Source organism: Vigna unguiculata, chromosome 6, assembly GCF_004118075.2.
Source record: "Vigna unguiculata cultivar IT97K-499-35 chromosome 6, ASM411807v1, whole genome shotgun sequence".
In the NCBI taxonomy this organism is placed as follows: Eukaryota; Viridiplantae; Streptophyta; class Magnoliopsida; order Fabales; family Fabaceae; genus Vigna; species Vigna unguiculata.
The window spans coordinates 15,943,679-15,960,886 of NC_040284.1; the positions used below are offsets into that span (position 1 = coordinate 15,943,679).

The 17,208-nt window shown below is 33.1% G+C and overlaps 1 protein-coding gene across 1 annotated transcript; it reads left to right on the forward strand.

Annotated features, from left to right (window-relative positions):
* Positions 1–4,055: 4,055 nt before the first annotated feature.
* LOC114188832 lies at positions 4,056–16,778 on the forward strand. The gene is made up of 11 exons (XM_028077485.1): positions 4,056–4,375; positions 5,062–5,105; positions 5,195–5,312; positions 5,430–5,529; positions 11,868–12,460; positions 13,820–14,087; positions 14,181–14,442; positions 14,654–14,773; positions 15,519–15,914; positions 16,378–16,558; positions 16,656–16,778. The coding sequence occupies exons 1-11, from the start codon at positions 4,204–4,206 to the stop codon at positions 16,745–16,747; spliced, it is 2,346 nt and encodes a 781-aa protein (XP_027933286.1). The 5' UTR covers positions 4,056–4,203; the 3' UTR covers positions 16,748–16,778.
* The last annotated feature ends 430 nt before the right edge of the window (positions 16,779–17,208 follow it).

Sequence of the window (17,208 nt, forward strand, 5' to 3'; positions counted from 1 at the left end):
GTTTATCCAAATCATCATTATCCTCCTTTTTTTTTTCTTCTTATCTTTTCTTCTTATCTTCTTATCCTTTCCTATTCTTTTCTTTTTTTTTTCTTTTTCTTTTCTATATTATTTTTTTTTCTCTTTTAAAAATTCTTCATATATATTTTATTTTTATTTTTTTTACACACACCTATTTAATTAAAATATTTTTACCTAATATATACATATATATATATATACATATTTTATTAGTTTTTTTTTCTTCTTATAATTATTTTTAATAAGTAAAAAGTATATCATGATAAAATATATTTTTACTGTTTAAACTACATTTAGATAAAATATGAAACGTTAGTAAAAATAGAATATTTTCTAAATGTTTTATTTAAAATAAATAATATATTTTATTAAAAATAGGGATGTTACAAGGTATAGAGCCGGAACGGGACTAGTCTTAGGAGAAAATTTTTTACTACAGTTTTATTATGTCTTGTATTAAATTGTAAAATTTTATATTATCAGATTTGAATATTTTTTTTGAATTTCCCTAAGTATGGATTTAAGAGTATTTGACGATGAAATAAAGTTTTTAAAATTCTCGCGTTTTTGGGAGATGAAATGATAATAAATGATGTTTAATTTTATTTCTTTTATATTTTATTTAAATCAGTAATATCCGGTCAGGATGTTACACTATGAAACCTAAGAAAACAAGTATTGTCAACTATCCACTTTCAAAGATGTTACGCAAAGAGGAGAAAACACATTTAATTTTTCATGGATTGCATTCAATGATTCTCTACGTCAAAGCTCTACAAACAATAACAACCAGAAATAGGCATCCAAGTAAATTGAAAGTTACTCAATGTAAAAACAGAGGGTTTACATTAGTCATCTCTCATAAAACTTATATAAAGACTTTTTAAAAAAAAAAAAAAAAAAAGATGAACCAGAGTGATCATTTTGTAAATACCAAAATTGTATTGAAATTTGTTATCCTAAAACTTTGCCAAATCACAACTAGTTTAGAGAGTCTAACTATTGGATCCTTTTTAATAAGTTGAAACTATGATTTGTTGATCACTCAAACCTTGTGTTTGTATAAAAAAAAGTTAAAATACCTTTTTGGTCCCAATTTTCGTCATGTTTTGTCAAATAAGTCATAATTCTGGTTTTGTGTTCAAATAGGTCCCAATTTTCGTCAATTTTGTTCGATTGGATCATTTTTTGCTAACACCGTTTAAATCATTAACGACCATGACTAGTGATTGTCACATGTTACTTTGTGGTTTTTTTGAATTTTTTATTTTTTTGATTTGTTTTAAAAAAATTTAATTTTTTTAAATTTTTTTTAAATGTCCACGTGTCAACCCAATAGCATGTCACGTGTCAAAGTTAATGTTCTATATACAATTTTGTCCCTATATTTGTTATTTTTGTTCCATTTAGTGCTAATTTTTTTTAACATGAACCAATTTGGTCCCTTTCCAAATTGAAACCAAATGTAATTTTTATATTAAAATTCACATTTTTTATTAAATAGTTTTATATAATATATGAAAATTCATATCATAACTTTGATATAAAAATTAAATTTGGTCACATCTTCGATAGGGACAAAATTGGTCAATTTTAAATAATTGGGACTAAATTGAACAAAAATAACAAATATAGGAACCAAATTGAATACAGAACATTGACTTTGACACGTGGCACGCTACTAGGTTGACACGTGGACATTTAAAAAAAATTCAAAAAAATTCAAAAGAATTCAAAAGAAAATTCAAAAAAATTCAAAAATATCACAAAAGTGACACGTGGTAGTCACTGTTCATGGCCGTTAATAATTTAAACGGTGTTAGCAAAAAAGGACCCAATTAAATTGATGAAAATTGGGATCTATTTGAACACAAAACCAAAATTAGGACTTATTTGACAAAACTTGACGAAAATTGGGACTAAAAAGATATTTTAACAAAAAAAAATGAATGGACTTGTCACAATAATACTTATTTAAGTCATCAGTGACTTATAGAAAATCTTTAAAAATCAAGTTAATTAAAAGCAGTGGCGGAGCACTTTATCAAGATATTTTTTTATTTTTTTATTTATTATGGTTTCAGTTTCTCACAAATTGTTCTCATATTCAATTCTTACCTGTTTTTTTCTTGATATTGAAGAGAAAAAGATTTATTATTTTTACTCTTATTTATCCTCTATCCTCTTCCTTCCATTCTCATGGAAGTAAAGAAGAAGGTAATTCTTTGGTATGAATTAATAGTGAAATATTAGTTTAATAATTTATTTAATGATCCTCTTTTACATTAATTGTTTATTTCATGAATATAGAAAAAAAAGATTGTACTGTGTGTTTTTTTCATAACCGAATCTTAATTGTGGTTCAATTATATGTCTTGAGTTTCTCACAAATTGTTCTCATATCTCATTCTCAACTGTTTTCTTTTGTTTTTGAAGAGAAAAAGATCTATCATTTTTGCTCTTATTTCTCCTCTGTTCTCTTCCATACTCGAGAGAAAAAAGAAGAAGAAGGTAATTCTTTGGTCTCAATTGATAGTGAAATATTAGTTTAATAATTTATTTAATGAGTCTGTTTTATATTAATTTTTTATTTTATGAACATAAAAGAAAAAATATTATAATGTGTGTTTTTTTATAACTGAATTTTAGTTGTAATTCCATTATATGTTTTGAGTTTCTCACAAATTGTTCTTATCTATCTTCTTTTGTCTTTTGTTTCCGAAGAGAAAAAGATCTATTATTTTTGCTCTCATCTTTCAACGATTTTCTTCCATTCTTGAAGAAATAAAGAAGAAGGTAATTCTCTCCTGTCTCACTTGATAGTAAAATATTAATTTAATCAGCTTCTTGTATATTAATTTTTTATTTTATGAAAATAGAGAAAAAATATTGTACTTTGTATTTTTTATAACTGGATTTTAAGTGCGGTTTGATTATTATTGAATTTTCTTTTGACAATTTTTTAGATATGTGTGATTTTTCTTTTAGTTATTGTTATACTAAATTATGTATTTAATTTTATTTTATTAGTGACAATAATTAAATTATAAATTTTTGATATATTATTTTGGCTCTTCCAATAATTCTTGTGAAGATTCACCACCGATTAAAAGTGACGAAGAGCAAAAAAAATATTGGGTTAAGCCAATAGTAATTTGTTGAAAAAAAATTTATTTAAGCTATAAATCATTTATGAAACTCTGTAGTGTGAGTTTTCATAATAAAACTTGACGTAATCTATATGATCAAACAAATTTGTATAAAACTATTGAATATCTTTGTTTTCTTTTAAACTATTATATTGGATGTTATAATTGTTTAACTAATAAAAAAAAGAAAAACATAAAATAAAATTTGTAAAAGCATTTTATTAATTATCTACATTCATTTCGGTGCACATGCGATACATGTAAAAGACTGATAAATTATCTACATTTATTCTATTTTTTATACCCACCATATACAAAAATAAAATAAAATAGTTTTTTTGATAAATTTAAAACAAATTTTCTTAAACTTGCATTGGAATACATCGAATGGGTCCGTGTTTAGGTTTGTTATTATAATTAAAAAATAATTATTAAAATTTATGTTAAAATGTAAAACAAAGGTAAGAATAAGCTTATAGATGAATTAACATTATTAACTTTTATAAATTACGAAAAAATTATCTTTTTAAATCACAGGCAATTTTATCTCAATCTCTAGAACATAGAAATTTAAATATTAAAATTAGAAAAACTTTATTTTAAAGGAATAAGAATAAGAATATATTAATAAGAATAAGAATATATTAAAATCATGAAAAAAAATCTTCAAAATTCCATCCTTCCAAGCATCTAATCTCCCACGTCATTGAGACTCTTCCCTGTACAAACCAATCATAGCCCACTTTCGAAACACGTGGCGAAAATGTGCTTAAACAAGCATGGACCGTAAGAGCCACAAACATCACAGTTCGTGACAACAGCGTGTGCCCCCGTGACTGTGTGGATTACTCAACCGCAGTCCACAAGCCATAGAAAAAAAACCGCTATATATATAAAGCTGAAGCGCGAGAAGTTGAAAAGGTTTGTGTGTGCGAAAAGGTTCCGTTTGTTTGATCAGAGTATTCTGGCTGAAAGGGATAGAAACTGCGACAAAATTTGCGGAGGGAGAAGAACGGGGAGTGAAAGAAGAAACATGAACGGCGGCGGAGAACACGTTGCAGCGGAGAGCGGCGTGCCGGTGGCAGCGGAGAAGGTGGTGCAGAGCGTGAAGGAGATCGTGGACTGCACGGAGCATGAGATCTACGCTGTGCTCGAGGAATGTGATATGGACGTAAACCGCGCCGTTGAGAAGCTTCTCTCTCAAGGTTTTACTCTTCGATACTGTGTTCCTTTGCTTGCTTTCGTTGTTGCAGTGGAACGTCTTGTTTTTTCCTTTTTCTCGTTGTTTTGTTGCATGAGAAATTGATGAAGATGAGAAAGTGTTTGCTTCCTTTTATATTTTAAGTTTGTGTTATGATTCTGTGGAGATTGATGTTTCCATACGCTATTTCAGAGATTGAAAGAAAGAAAGAATAGTCTAAAAGTGATTTCTCTGACTTCATTTTGTGCATTATGATTTCTCTGCATTATTTATCTATGAAATTAATTATAACGTGTCGGCACTTTTATAATGACTATCCTAGAAGTTTTAGTTCATGCGGCTACAGAACTAAAATCATTGCACGGATGGTGCATGAAAATTAAATTGTTGGTTTTTATATATTGTTTTTGGTAGATAACATGTGTATTTTCCGTGATTGGCAATTCTGCATCCTTTTATTTATTTGAATCTAATTAGGATGCATTGACATTGTGAATGATTACCAAGTACCACAATGCCATCCAATTATGGATTCTCGTATAATTAAAGTAATTGGCTTATGTAATAATTATTTTGTAAGTTATATCTAGAGTGGCGGCTTAAAAACCCTACTCTGAGAGTTATGATCTATGAATTGTTGGCATGATTTATATATCTTAAGCTTGGTAGTTTCCAATATCTCATCTGCAGATACATTTCATGAGGTGAAAAGTAAACGTGAAAAGAAAAAAGAGGTATTCCTCGTATGACATTGTTCATGATCATTGAGATAAGGTTGAATGTTGGAGGAATGATCTGTTTACTTTTTAAACTTCAAATGAAGGGGGCCTTCAATTCAAGGACTAGGGGTAAGAATGTAGGGTTGAGTCGCGGAGGCAAAACTAGCAGTGGCAGAGATTGCAGTGTTGTGCAAAGTGGATTAACACATATGACTTATAACGGTATCTTCTCTGATTGCGGAACATCATGCAATTTCTGGTACACGCACCTATTTTATTGACGTGGTTTTTTACTATTGCATTGCCTTACCTTGTCAAATATGTGTAACTTAATGTCAGAGCATTATAAAGCTAATGGCAAGGGGGAGGGTGGGTCAGTATGTGTTAGTGCTTCAGTTATGGGTCCTACAACTCATGATTTGATGAAAAGTATTAACAGGTGAGTTTTCTCATGCAATTTGGTAGCTTATGTGAATTCAAATTGTTAATGTTGATGGAGTGTGGTTTAATGTCACAATTTATTCCACAGGATAATCCATGTGTTGTTTTCTTGACATAGATTTGAGCATGTTTTTTATTGTGGTTTTGATGATTTTAGCCTATGATTGATTGTTCTGTCCATTTTTTCCTTCCTTTGAATTTTTTTTTCTTTTGCTTGTTATAGTGGAAATGATTTTTTTTTCCAAATTGGTGTATTGGAAAGGGTATTCAATATGTACATGTATTAGAGATGAAAGGAAGTTAAATGTGACTAGGCCCAAACCCTCCCAAGCAAGAGAGAACACTCTTTGCACCTAATTTTCAACAACGACCCTCCTGGATGATTCTACAATCAAATGGACCCCTTTATAACAAAAGCACACACGTATGTATTGAACATTGCCAAGTAAGCAGCCAATCTAACTAAGCAAGTGTCACTACTTACCATACTTGGGCCTACGAGAATAGACCAACATAGGCTTATTTCTATTTGGGTGTTGCTTCCTAACAATACTTGCCCCTAATAGATTAGTACTCAAGGCTAAGCATAGGAATATTGTTCGGAATGGAGGAAGCAATCTCCCAAGTGGCCTTTTCAATGGGTTTGGACCTCCACAAAACTTGGCACTCATCACAGTTGCTAAAAGCCTCGCCCCACACAAGTGGCTAACACAACTTAAAGTAAGGGGGCATTGAAGGTCTCTAAAGTCAAACTTGGGGTAAAATTGGCTACTTGAGTGCTAGACGCGAGGGATCAGTTGAGTTATGAGACATGGGAGCTTGAGTTGTTAGACCACCTCGTCAACGTGTGCCATAATTTATAATGATCCAAAGTAATATGGGGAGAGTTTGTAGACCACCTCAACCTTTTTATACTTGCCTTTCGTCTATTTCTTTGGTGTCAATTCCAAAATCTGTAGGTGATGTCTTAGCTCATCCTGGTTGGTGTAAGGCCGTGCTTGATGAAATAAGTGTTCTTCAAAAAAGTAGATCTTGGGAGCTTGTCCCATCATCATTTGGAAAATTTGTTGTAGGATGTAGGTGGATTTTTGCTATCAAAGTTGGGCTTGGTGGTACTTTTGATCATCTTAAAGCTTGCCTTGTGGCTAAAGGTTACACACAAATTTTTGTTTTGTATTATGGTGATGCTTTTTCTCTAGTGGCAAAGATGGTTTTTGCTCACTTATTTATAGTCATGTCTAATCTTCAAAATGACCTCTTTCGCAACTAGATGTCAAAAATGTTTTTCTTAATGGGCGTAGTGAAGTGTCTGTCAATAGGGGAACCTACCCAATCAATATCATAGTACCCAGAGACTTGGAGATTTTCTTTATCTTCATATAGTAAACCTTGTCCTGGAGTCTTTTTGACGTATCTTAAAATACGAATGATAACATTCCAATGACAATACATGGAGCTTGCATGAACTAACTAACAACTCCAACTGCAAAAGATAGATAAAGTCTTGTAATAGTAAGATAAATTAGTTTTCCAACTAGCCTCCTATATAATTCTGCAGTAGAGAATGATTCACCTTCTTCTGTCATTAATTTTTGATTTGGGTCCATAGGACTATCTACTGGTCTATAGTTAAACATACTTGTTTCTTGTAGGATATCAATAACATAATTCTTTTGAGAGATTACAAATAAAAAAATCATGGACTAAGCGACTTCAATACTACAAAAGTATTGAAGCTCCCAAGATCTTTGGTTTGAAAGTGTTTACACAACAAGTATCCTTCAATTGAGTTATTTCAGCAACATCATTTCCTGTAATAACTATATTATCAACATATACTATTAAGAGAGGTATTACAATGAAAAACTGAATGATCTGCCTCATTGCGTTTTAGCCCAAACTTTTGAACTACTGAGCTAAATTTACCAAACCAAGCATGTGGTTATTTTTTGAGGCCATAAAGAGAGCGACACAACTTACAGATCTTACCAGACTCCCTGGAGCAACAAATCGAAGAGGTTGCTTCATGTAGACTTCTTTTTCAAGATCGCCATGAAGAGAGACATTTTTGATATCCAATTGATGGAGTGACCAATGATGAGTTGATGCCATGGCAAAGAAGAGATGAATCGTTGTCATCTTGGCCACTGGAGAGAAAGTATCACTATAATTAAGGCATAAATTTGAGTGTATCCTTTTGCAACTAATCTTGGCCTGAGGCGATCAACTTCACCATTCTAACAAACTTTTATGGCATAAACCCACCGACATCCCTAGGTGGAAGGGGAACTAATTCCAAGTATTATTTTAGTTGAGAGCCTGCATTTCTACAATCATGGTTTGTTGCCATCCAAGATGATCATTCATTTGCTTGTTTGGGAATAGTAATAGAAGACACTTGGACATAAAAGAACAATAGGAAGGCAAAAATCTATGGTAACTAAGAAAGTTATAAGTAGGATGTGGGTTTTGAGTGGAACGGGTACCTTTTCTAAGAGCCATGGGCTAGCCTGAATCATCATCACTCGGAGTCGTGGTATTGGGTGACAGTGGAGGAGAACTTATATAAATGGACTAGTTATTTGGGTTTCTTGTTGGTGGATGTCAATGGGTGGTGATGATGGATCATGAGGATTTTGATCAAGACTGGGATTGGAAAAAGCACTGGGAATTGTGGACTCAACTAATGGTATAAGAAGGACCTGTTGAATGAAATGAACATCTTGAACGAATGAAGAAGAGTAAGGAGTTTGTTAAGAAGTGAACTTTAAGCCTAACTCAACCCCACAAAACCAACTTGTAAGGTGAGGTTTGCACCCACTTATATACTCTAAACTGGTCTTATCACTAGTCGATGTGAGACTTCTAATACCTTCTCTCACGTTGAGGTATACACATCTCAAGCGTGAAATTTGACATTAATGGGTGGTTTGATAGTGGCCTGATAGGGGAAGGATATAATAGACCCAATAAAGATCAAATTTCGCTAGGATAGGTTTTAACCCATGGCTTTGATACCATATTAAGAAGTGAACTTTAAGTCTATTTCAACCCGACAAAACTAGCTTTTAAGGTGAGGTTTGCACCTATTTATATACTCTAAACTGGCCTTTCACTAGTTGATGTGGGACTTCGAACAAAGTCTATTAAAAAATTGTAACACTAGCATACATGTAGTACTTCTTGGTTTCAGGAGAGTAACATCCGTACTCTTTCGAAGCCGATAATAGCCTAAGAAGAAACATTTGATAACATGAGCAAAAAGTTTGTCTAACTCTGGAGACATGTCATGAACAAAACATACATAACCAAACACACAAGGAGAAACATGTAAGAGAGGATCATTTGGAAAAGGTATGGAAAAAGGATCCCTTTTATTGAGAGAAGAGGATGACATCCTATTAATAAAAGAACATGCAGTTAAGATGACATCTCCCATTGATGGACGAAAGTATTTGCACCAAGCAATAGGTACAAGTAGTCTCAACCAAGTGTTCGTATTGATTCTTGATTTCATTAAAAAATGATGTGAAGATAGGCAACAATCCAGTAGGGTCTTTCATAAAATAAATCCAAGTACATCTCGAATATTTATCAATGAACGTGACAAAATATCTAAAACCAAAGGATGAGACACGACTTGTCCCAAATATCAGAACGGATAATAGAAAAAGTAGAATTACACATTGATTTAGTCCTTTTAGGAAAAGATCTAACACATTGATTTAGTTGACATGACTTACATTCTAAAGTTTGAGGCCATTTTTTTTTTAATTTTGACAAATTGGGATGACCTAACTGATCATGTAAAAGTTTAGGACTTCGAGATGCAAACCATGACACATGTGGATTAGATCGAAAATAGTATAACCCTCTTGATTCATATGCTTCTCCAATTTGTCATCCTGTAACAAACTTCTGTATAACAAAGGAAGTGTCCTCAAAGGTTATTGAACAATTTAACGTTTTGATTAATTGGCTTAATGAGATTAGATTGAAAGGACAATTAGCATTGAAAAGCACAAATTTTAGATTTAAGGAAGGAGAAAGGAAACTTGACCAACTCCCTTTTGAGAAAATTTTAGAGCCATTAGCCAAAGTTATGAAATGATGTTTTTTTTTTTTTGAAAAGAAAGGGATGAGAATAAAGAGGTATCACAATAGAGGTGATCAGAAGCACTTGAGTAAACTATCCATGAATTTTAACCCTCAATGGATTACGAAATACAAGTTGTTAAAGAGCTGGGATTCCCAGATGTTTGTGCCAAGTTGTTAGACTTCACCTCATATAATCTTGATATTCTTCATCAAAAAATTTGTAGTCAGCTCTTTTAGCCTTAAAGACATTGGCTGTCTTGTTAGGAAAATTATTCAAGGAGAAACAATTTTCTTGAGTGTGACCCATCCTCTTACATATGTGCATTGAGGACGTCCTCAAACTCCATGTCCTCTTCTAGTATTTCGTGCTCCTCTTCCTCGTGTGGCAACACAACAAATTTCCAGTGACAGAAAGGCGACACGTGGGTGACGTGCGACTAGCAATGGCAGACAAAGATGGGGTGTGATGAGGAGAGATAGGCTCCAAGACCACTGGGCTTGGCTGTCGCTCATAGAGGTGATCCAAATTCGGTGACCGTTGGAGAAAACTTGTGACGGTGGTTGGTGGCACCAAACGACAAAAGAAGGCAACCATAGTGAAAAATATACTGGAGACAATTGAGACTAGCAGAGTAGGATCAACCCGCTCCTATACCAACTTATGATTAAAAAGAGAAAAAATATATTTTGGATGGCTGGAAAAGCCCCCTATTATGATCTTTTGTTTATAATGATGGAAATCTGATACCAAAGAAGATGGAAGATAAAAAATTTGCACTAGACACCTAGGTACAAAACTAGATATAGCTGGAAGAGGTTTTCAACACTCTACTCCCTACTTAGACTTAATAATTACTCTAACATACTTAGATTTAATAATTATCCTAACAAGGTTGATTATCATTTTATTCAAGAAAAGATTATATTTAGGGACATCAAGAATGAATTTGTTAGCTCAAATAATCAATTAGCATTAGATTTTCTGTAAGTCTTTACAATAAGACCTATAATTGATGATATTTGTAATGAGTTTGGTACATACAATTTATATGTATCATTTTGATGGGGATTGTTAGATATTGTTAAGATATCATTAGAAATAGTTAGTTACAATATCATTTGTATTTGGGCTTAGCCCATATTTTTTTGTATGAATTTTTGTTATAAATACATTACCTATGTGTATATTTTACACAAGGAAATTAATCCTATACTTAGTTTTTAACTATTTTCACGTATACAAATTAAATAGTTAATATGACGTGTAAATGCTAAAAATAAAAAATTCTTGATAATTCAAAAGAGAATAGAGAACAAAGCAAAAGATTGGCAAGAAGAGTCTGAATAGTGAAATGATCATTGTTGCATTGAGAGAAGAGGCTGCCAGACACTAGAAAACGTTGAAATTGTGGGAACAGAGAACAAAGCATACAAAAGTAACGGAGAAAGAGAACATGATAAAGCATTATCACAAGGATGAAGAAAGCAGTCATCAATTAACTGAAAATCACCATGTCATGGAGTGCGCTAGAGTGCCAAAGAATGATGGGTGGTTCATCCAAAGAGTTGTGTCCAAATGAGAGTGCAAAAACAAGGGTTTCAATTGAAGCCTTTGTTTCAACCCTTTGTTTAAATGAAAGTGGCTGGAGAAATTATAAGATTGCTTGCCTAAAATACCCATTATTTTTGGTGCAAAAGTGGCTGCAACAGATGTGAATAGCCAGGTTCAACTATAGTGATGTTGGGCCATGATGTTATGGTGTAATAGCCAGCTCGAATGTATGAAATTGACTAGGATGCATAGGTGGTACAATTTTGTTCCTTCTCTTGCGTTTTAACCTATGCTGTTGGAGAGAACCCTGTCCATTAAACTCTTAAACTCTTGTTATCATGTTTTATGGCCAAGACTTTACCTTCCTTTATCTTGTTTTCATTGCACCTTGTTATGTCTCAAGTATTTTTTTCTCCACCTATAGCAATCATGTGAATATATTCGGTGGCTTTGATGCCTAGGATCTATGTTATTGTGTAAGCTCTTACTGCCATTGCAGTATCTTTATTAGTTACCAAATTCATGGTATAAACCAAATTGATAGTATAAGGTGAAAATATTTGTTTTATTTGCCTGCCTTTTATACATATTGATATTGCTTTGATTAGATTGTTACTGTTAATGATTAGTTTTTTAAATAAAATTTCTAACTACTCTCTATATGTTTTATTTTAAATTTAATGCAGTGATTATTTTAGTAATGATAATGGAAGACAGTCCCTAATAACAAGACATTCTGTGTTGGATTCTGTCCAAGCCTCTTCAGGACCTCAACCCTCCATCACAGGAGTGAAAAAAGGACATCTTTCAATGGCAGACATTGTAAGAATGGGTAGAACATCATCACAAGATGTTGTGAACAACTTTAATACCTCAGGAGTTTCTGCATGTAGAAATTTGGAGTCAAGCTTAGGTCTTCCCCGTCAAAATCATTCTGAGCAACAAGTTTTTCATGATGAATGGCCTGTAATTGAGCATCCAATTGCTAGAGATTCACAGGCACCAAATATGTATGCTTCAAATTCTAATGGGCCACTTGAGCATCCTAGCTTGCATGTAGCTGCATTATGTTCACACAGGAATAGTGATTTAGATGTAGCCCCAGTTTCATGGAGGGATGTTACTTGTGATGATGTTGTTTCCGAAGAAACTGAATCTGCTTTTATGTCTACCAAACATGCTCTTTTGAGCAGCAACACTGGACTACAATCTCATTCGAATCCTAACTTTGGGAATACTCTTTTCCCTGATCATCGTAGTTCGAATAAGCATCATGAAGGTAACTCTTCATTATTCTCATGTGTGGGAATATATAACAAGGTTAGACTATTCATTTGGTCCCTATTACTCTTCCTGTTTCCAATAAGTTTTAGTTCCTACATGAGAATTCTATAAATTTAGTCCCTCAACAGTTTTTTGGAGTTTGTCATAGCCAGAAAGTCCTTGCTGTGGTTTTACACCGCAGAAATTTTTTTCTGGTGTTAGCACTGACGACCAAAGTTTAACTTTTATACATTTGTAGGGAATAAAACTTATAGTTTCCTCATTAGAGACTAAAATGTGGACAACTATATATATAGTAGGGACTAAGTGAATGGTTTAACCTATATTTGAGAATACAAGTATAAAATTTGTAGACTACAGCTAGGAGTATCTGAAATGTTGTCATGTAAATGCACAATTATAAATTTGAAGTGTTCGGGCTTCTTTCTATGTAGTCAGATTAAAAACAGGTGTGGAGAGACTAAAATTAACTTTTTGAGAAACCACTTAAAAGGCCCACCCTAAATGGGTTTTTTGGTATTGTTATAATTATTGAAATAAGGGATATCTAGATTACATGTATACATAGATATACTCACACATCTATGTAGATATTATTATTATTATTATTAGAAATGTTTTTATTTATTATATCATATTTTTATTATTAGAAGATACGAAATCTCCTCTATTTATTTTTATTAATTTCATTTTCTCAATATAAATGAAACATTCTTGCTGTTCAAAAACACACGGTTTCAGGTCAATGACTCTCTTTTCTATAGTTTAAATAATACTTTGTTTTTTATAGAACCTATTGGTGGCATAATTGCATTTGATTCATGTAGGTGACTGCATTAGTGAGAGGATTTGGTTGTTTCTGTGCGATGATTGGCTTTTTCATTTTTTGGAGTATTGGAATTTGGAAGAGATATTTTTATAACAAACTATTGCAGTGTCTAACTGGGTATTCACATTTCTTTCCTAACGACTATGAAGTTGGTGTTGGAACCTAAATATTAAACCACCTTTTTATTGTCATTTTTTGTTAACCAGTGAATTGGATTACATAGTAGATCACGCACCTGACATTTGAATTGTGAATGTTTTCAATGTTGATGATTATAATTCCTTTTCCTCACTTCTGTAAATGTTTTTCTAGGAAGTTGTGTTGTCCTTGTATCAGAATCTGTAGTAAGTAATGAAACCAATATTTGGATATACTGCATTATTCATTCTTGAAAAATGGGAAAACGTTGTCTCATGAAATATTTATTAATCTTTCAGTTTTTTTTTTCTTTCTCAAAAGCTAGTAATGGATCGCTATTATTCTATTAAGATTATTCAAATAAATTTACTGGTGGTGTCTTTGTAGACGTGTCATCTTCTGCTTCAATGTTCCAGCGATTAAGTATAGGAGAGTCTAAACCAGAAGTGCCAACATTTGAAGATGACCCTTCAGTGGTTATTCCAATTCATTTACAAGCATTGGGTGCCGACTGTTCACATTTGAGTTTTGGTACATATAATAGCGGCAGTAATTCTGCATCTGTGGTTCTTACTTCTACTCATCTTTCTAAAAATGTCATGGAAGTGAAGTCTGCAGCTGTAGATGATTCTTCAGCTGAGTTCCTGGATGCAAGGCAATTCTTTTTTTTTTTTCATTTCCTGTTTTGCGATATATAGTCTGTTTTGTCTATGGTACAACTCATTTTATTTTGTTATGTCTCTATTAGTTCTGTAGACTATGGTGATAAGCAGCTTGGATTTGATGTTCCTAAAAAAGCAGCAGGTGATAAAAACAGTGACTTCCTTTCATCTCCTAAGCAATGGCCTGTGAACCATATTATTCCTCAGGAAATTGTTGAGCATGAACACAACATTGCAGCATCTTTCTCAGACCTTAGTTTCCTAACATCTCGTTGGGTGAATACGTCACTGCCTTTGAAGCAGCCAGGCTTGGGGAGCCGAAACCATTCTACTTTTCCAAGAGAACAGGTGACACTAAAGCCTTTCATCCTTGAGTTCTTTATTTTGGTTTTCTTATTGATATTGATGGGCTTTCTATATGGAATATATCTGTGCACATGATGTACATGATTCTATTCTCTAATAGCTGTTTACTTGTTCATGCTTACTTTTTAAAATTGCTTGGGTTATATAGTTAAAAATTTTGATATTTATTTATTCTTTTTTTACCTTGATGCAGTATGCTGACCCAAATTCAATACCTGGTGATTTGTTGGCATATCTTACGTCACAGTCACAACCCGCAAGGCACAGTAATGAAGTATCATCTATAAGCAATCCTGCCATCTCCATGTCCAATGTAGAGTATTCACCTGTTCTTTCATTTTTGGTATTTTTGCCTAAGGCCATATGCTAATGACTTCACAGAACAGATATTCTTTGGTAGGAATAGTCATTTAATGATGTTTATATCTCTGGAACATTGTTGGTTGAAGAATAACCAAAAAGAGATGGTTCAAGTCTTACATGTTGCTTGGACTACTCAGAAGTTAATGATCCCCAAAATTTGTTTCATTATTTCTTATTAATCCAAATACTGTGTTAATTTTCTTTTGTGATGCGCACGGATTCTGTATCTATTAAAAATGGATTAGGGGAAATACCTGCTGGGTTTCTTGGATATATCAAGTTGAGTTGTTTCTGATGATCCTCTACTGGCAAATGCATTGATTTAGCGGGAAGTGGCTGCTTTAGGAGGAACGGGGACTTCTTCTAACAGAAATTGGGCTATTATGTTAATGGCAATCTGTTTACATGTTTAGGCTTAAAACCAAGTTACAAGTTCATTATGATTGTTAGATAACCTATCCAATAAATATCCTATGATAATTTTTTCAACTTATAACCGTGTATAACTGACTGGGTAGTCTTAATGTAGATGAGAAATGCCAAAAGAATAAGAGTTAACATTGATGGAAAAAGTTCAATAATGTCATTTACCTAAAGTTTAAAGGTTCCAAATCAGTGCCCTAAAATCTAAGTCATCGATAAATTGGACCTAACAGTTAGTCATTGAGATACTTGACAGTTGTTGAACCTTGCAGGTCATTGAGCCAAGCGCCTTTTCTCTACCTATGAGATCCGCACTTCCCCATGATCCTACAATTCAATCCTCAACACATTTTCATCAATTTCTTGACAAGAAAGGATATCTTTCCCTGCCCTCTCCGCAAGCATTTTCGGGCCATACTGCACATGAATATCCTGCAGATATGAAGTACAACCTTGTGCAAAATGGAAATGAATTTCTTATAAATAGATTGCCTCCCCGGGCCACTGCCAGAGATGCATTTGGTTACGGAAATCTTGGCTCTTCAGTTTATAGTTCTGAAAGCTTTCTGGCTAATCTATCTCCTTCTCATGTGATACCTTCAAGTAACTTAAACGAGACTTTATCTTCTCAGTATAGAGGTGGACATAACCTTAGCTCTCTTCATCAGGTATGTTGTAGTTTTTTTCTGGTGAAGAATGATCTTTTCCATACACAGAGCTTTTGACTGTTCGATTTTATTATGAGAAAAATGCTATGTAAAGTTAGCCATCTTTGCTTCATCTGCAACCAGAAAATTTAAGAAGTGACATTCAACTGTTCTTCACATCTGACGGATGGTTATTATCCTAAAGTGTGATCATCGTTGACTAGATTTATTTGAATAAACTTTTCGATAAACACTTAAGAAAAAGAAAATAAGAAAAACTAAAATTAGTTTTTGGTACAAATATTAGCATAAATATAAACTAATTTGTAAACTTTATTTCATATTTACTTTTCCAAAAACTGATTTTTAACTTCAGAATTATTCCCAAAGTCTGATCACTGACCTTGACATAATCTACGCTATAGAAGTCTTTTATATAATTTAATCATTTAGGTTAATGGTTTTTTGTCGTTCTTTTAAGCAGCATGACAGTTTTTCTCACTGGGACTATGGGTCTGAGTCAAGATCTTCGTTTATCCCTGAGAGAACCCAGTCTAACTTTCTGGGGCACCCAAATCAGGCTTCCTTGTTACAGTATGCTAGTCCTGGATATTTTAACCTTAATCATGCTCAGCCACGTGTTTTGGAAGAACATCAGCACCCAGGTAGTTTTAAAGATTTGTCATCCAAGCACTTGCATCAATTTTGGCAGCACAACAACTAACACCCTTCTGCTTGTTTTATCTTATCTGTTTTGGCAAGAAATTATTCTTGTAGGTTTAGGTGAATTAATTTCATGGTGGTATTTTCATTCAGAGCTTGAGCGTCAATTCAATATGTACATACCTTTATAACATGTCTTCTGTAGTTCTGGTTTTCCGTTAATTTTACTGTGTATTACTGGGGCACCCTTTTCTTAGGGAAGGTTTATTTAATATACATTTTCGACCCAGCAAAATTGTTTTATGAAGCTGCAAGCATAAGTTAATTTGCAGTTTTATACATATATTTCATGGGAATGGGGACCCCAAACATGATGATGATGAAAACGTAGGCGTGGAGTGGAGCAATTATGACATTAGGTATCTGTCGTGGGAGAAAATTAACACGAGGTTAAGTTAGTGTTGAGTTAGGCATCGAGATTAGCGCAAAATTAAAACAATAATTTTTGGTGGGGATGGTATTGCACTGTTCCCCAACTCCGTTCTAAAAGCTAATAATTTTTTTAGATTGTAGTAAGTTTCTTGTCGTAATGCACTTACTCAAGCTTCTATGTGGCCGAAAGTTGCTTGGTGCTGGCCACTGTTCACTTTGG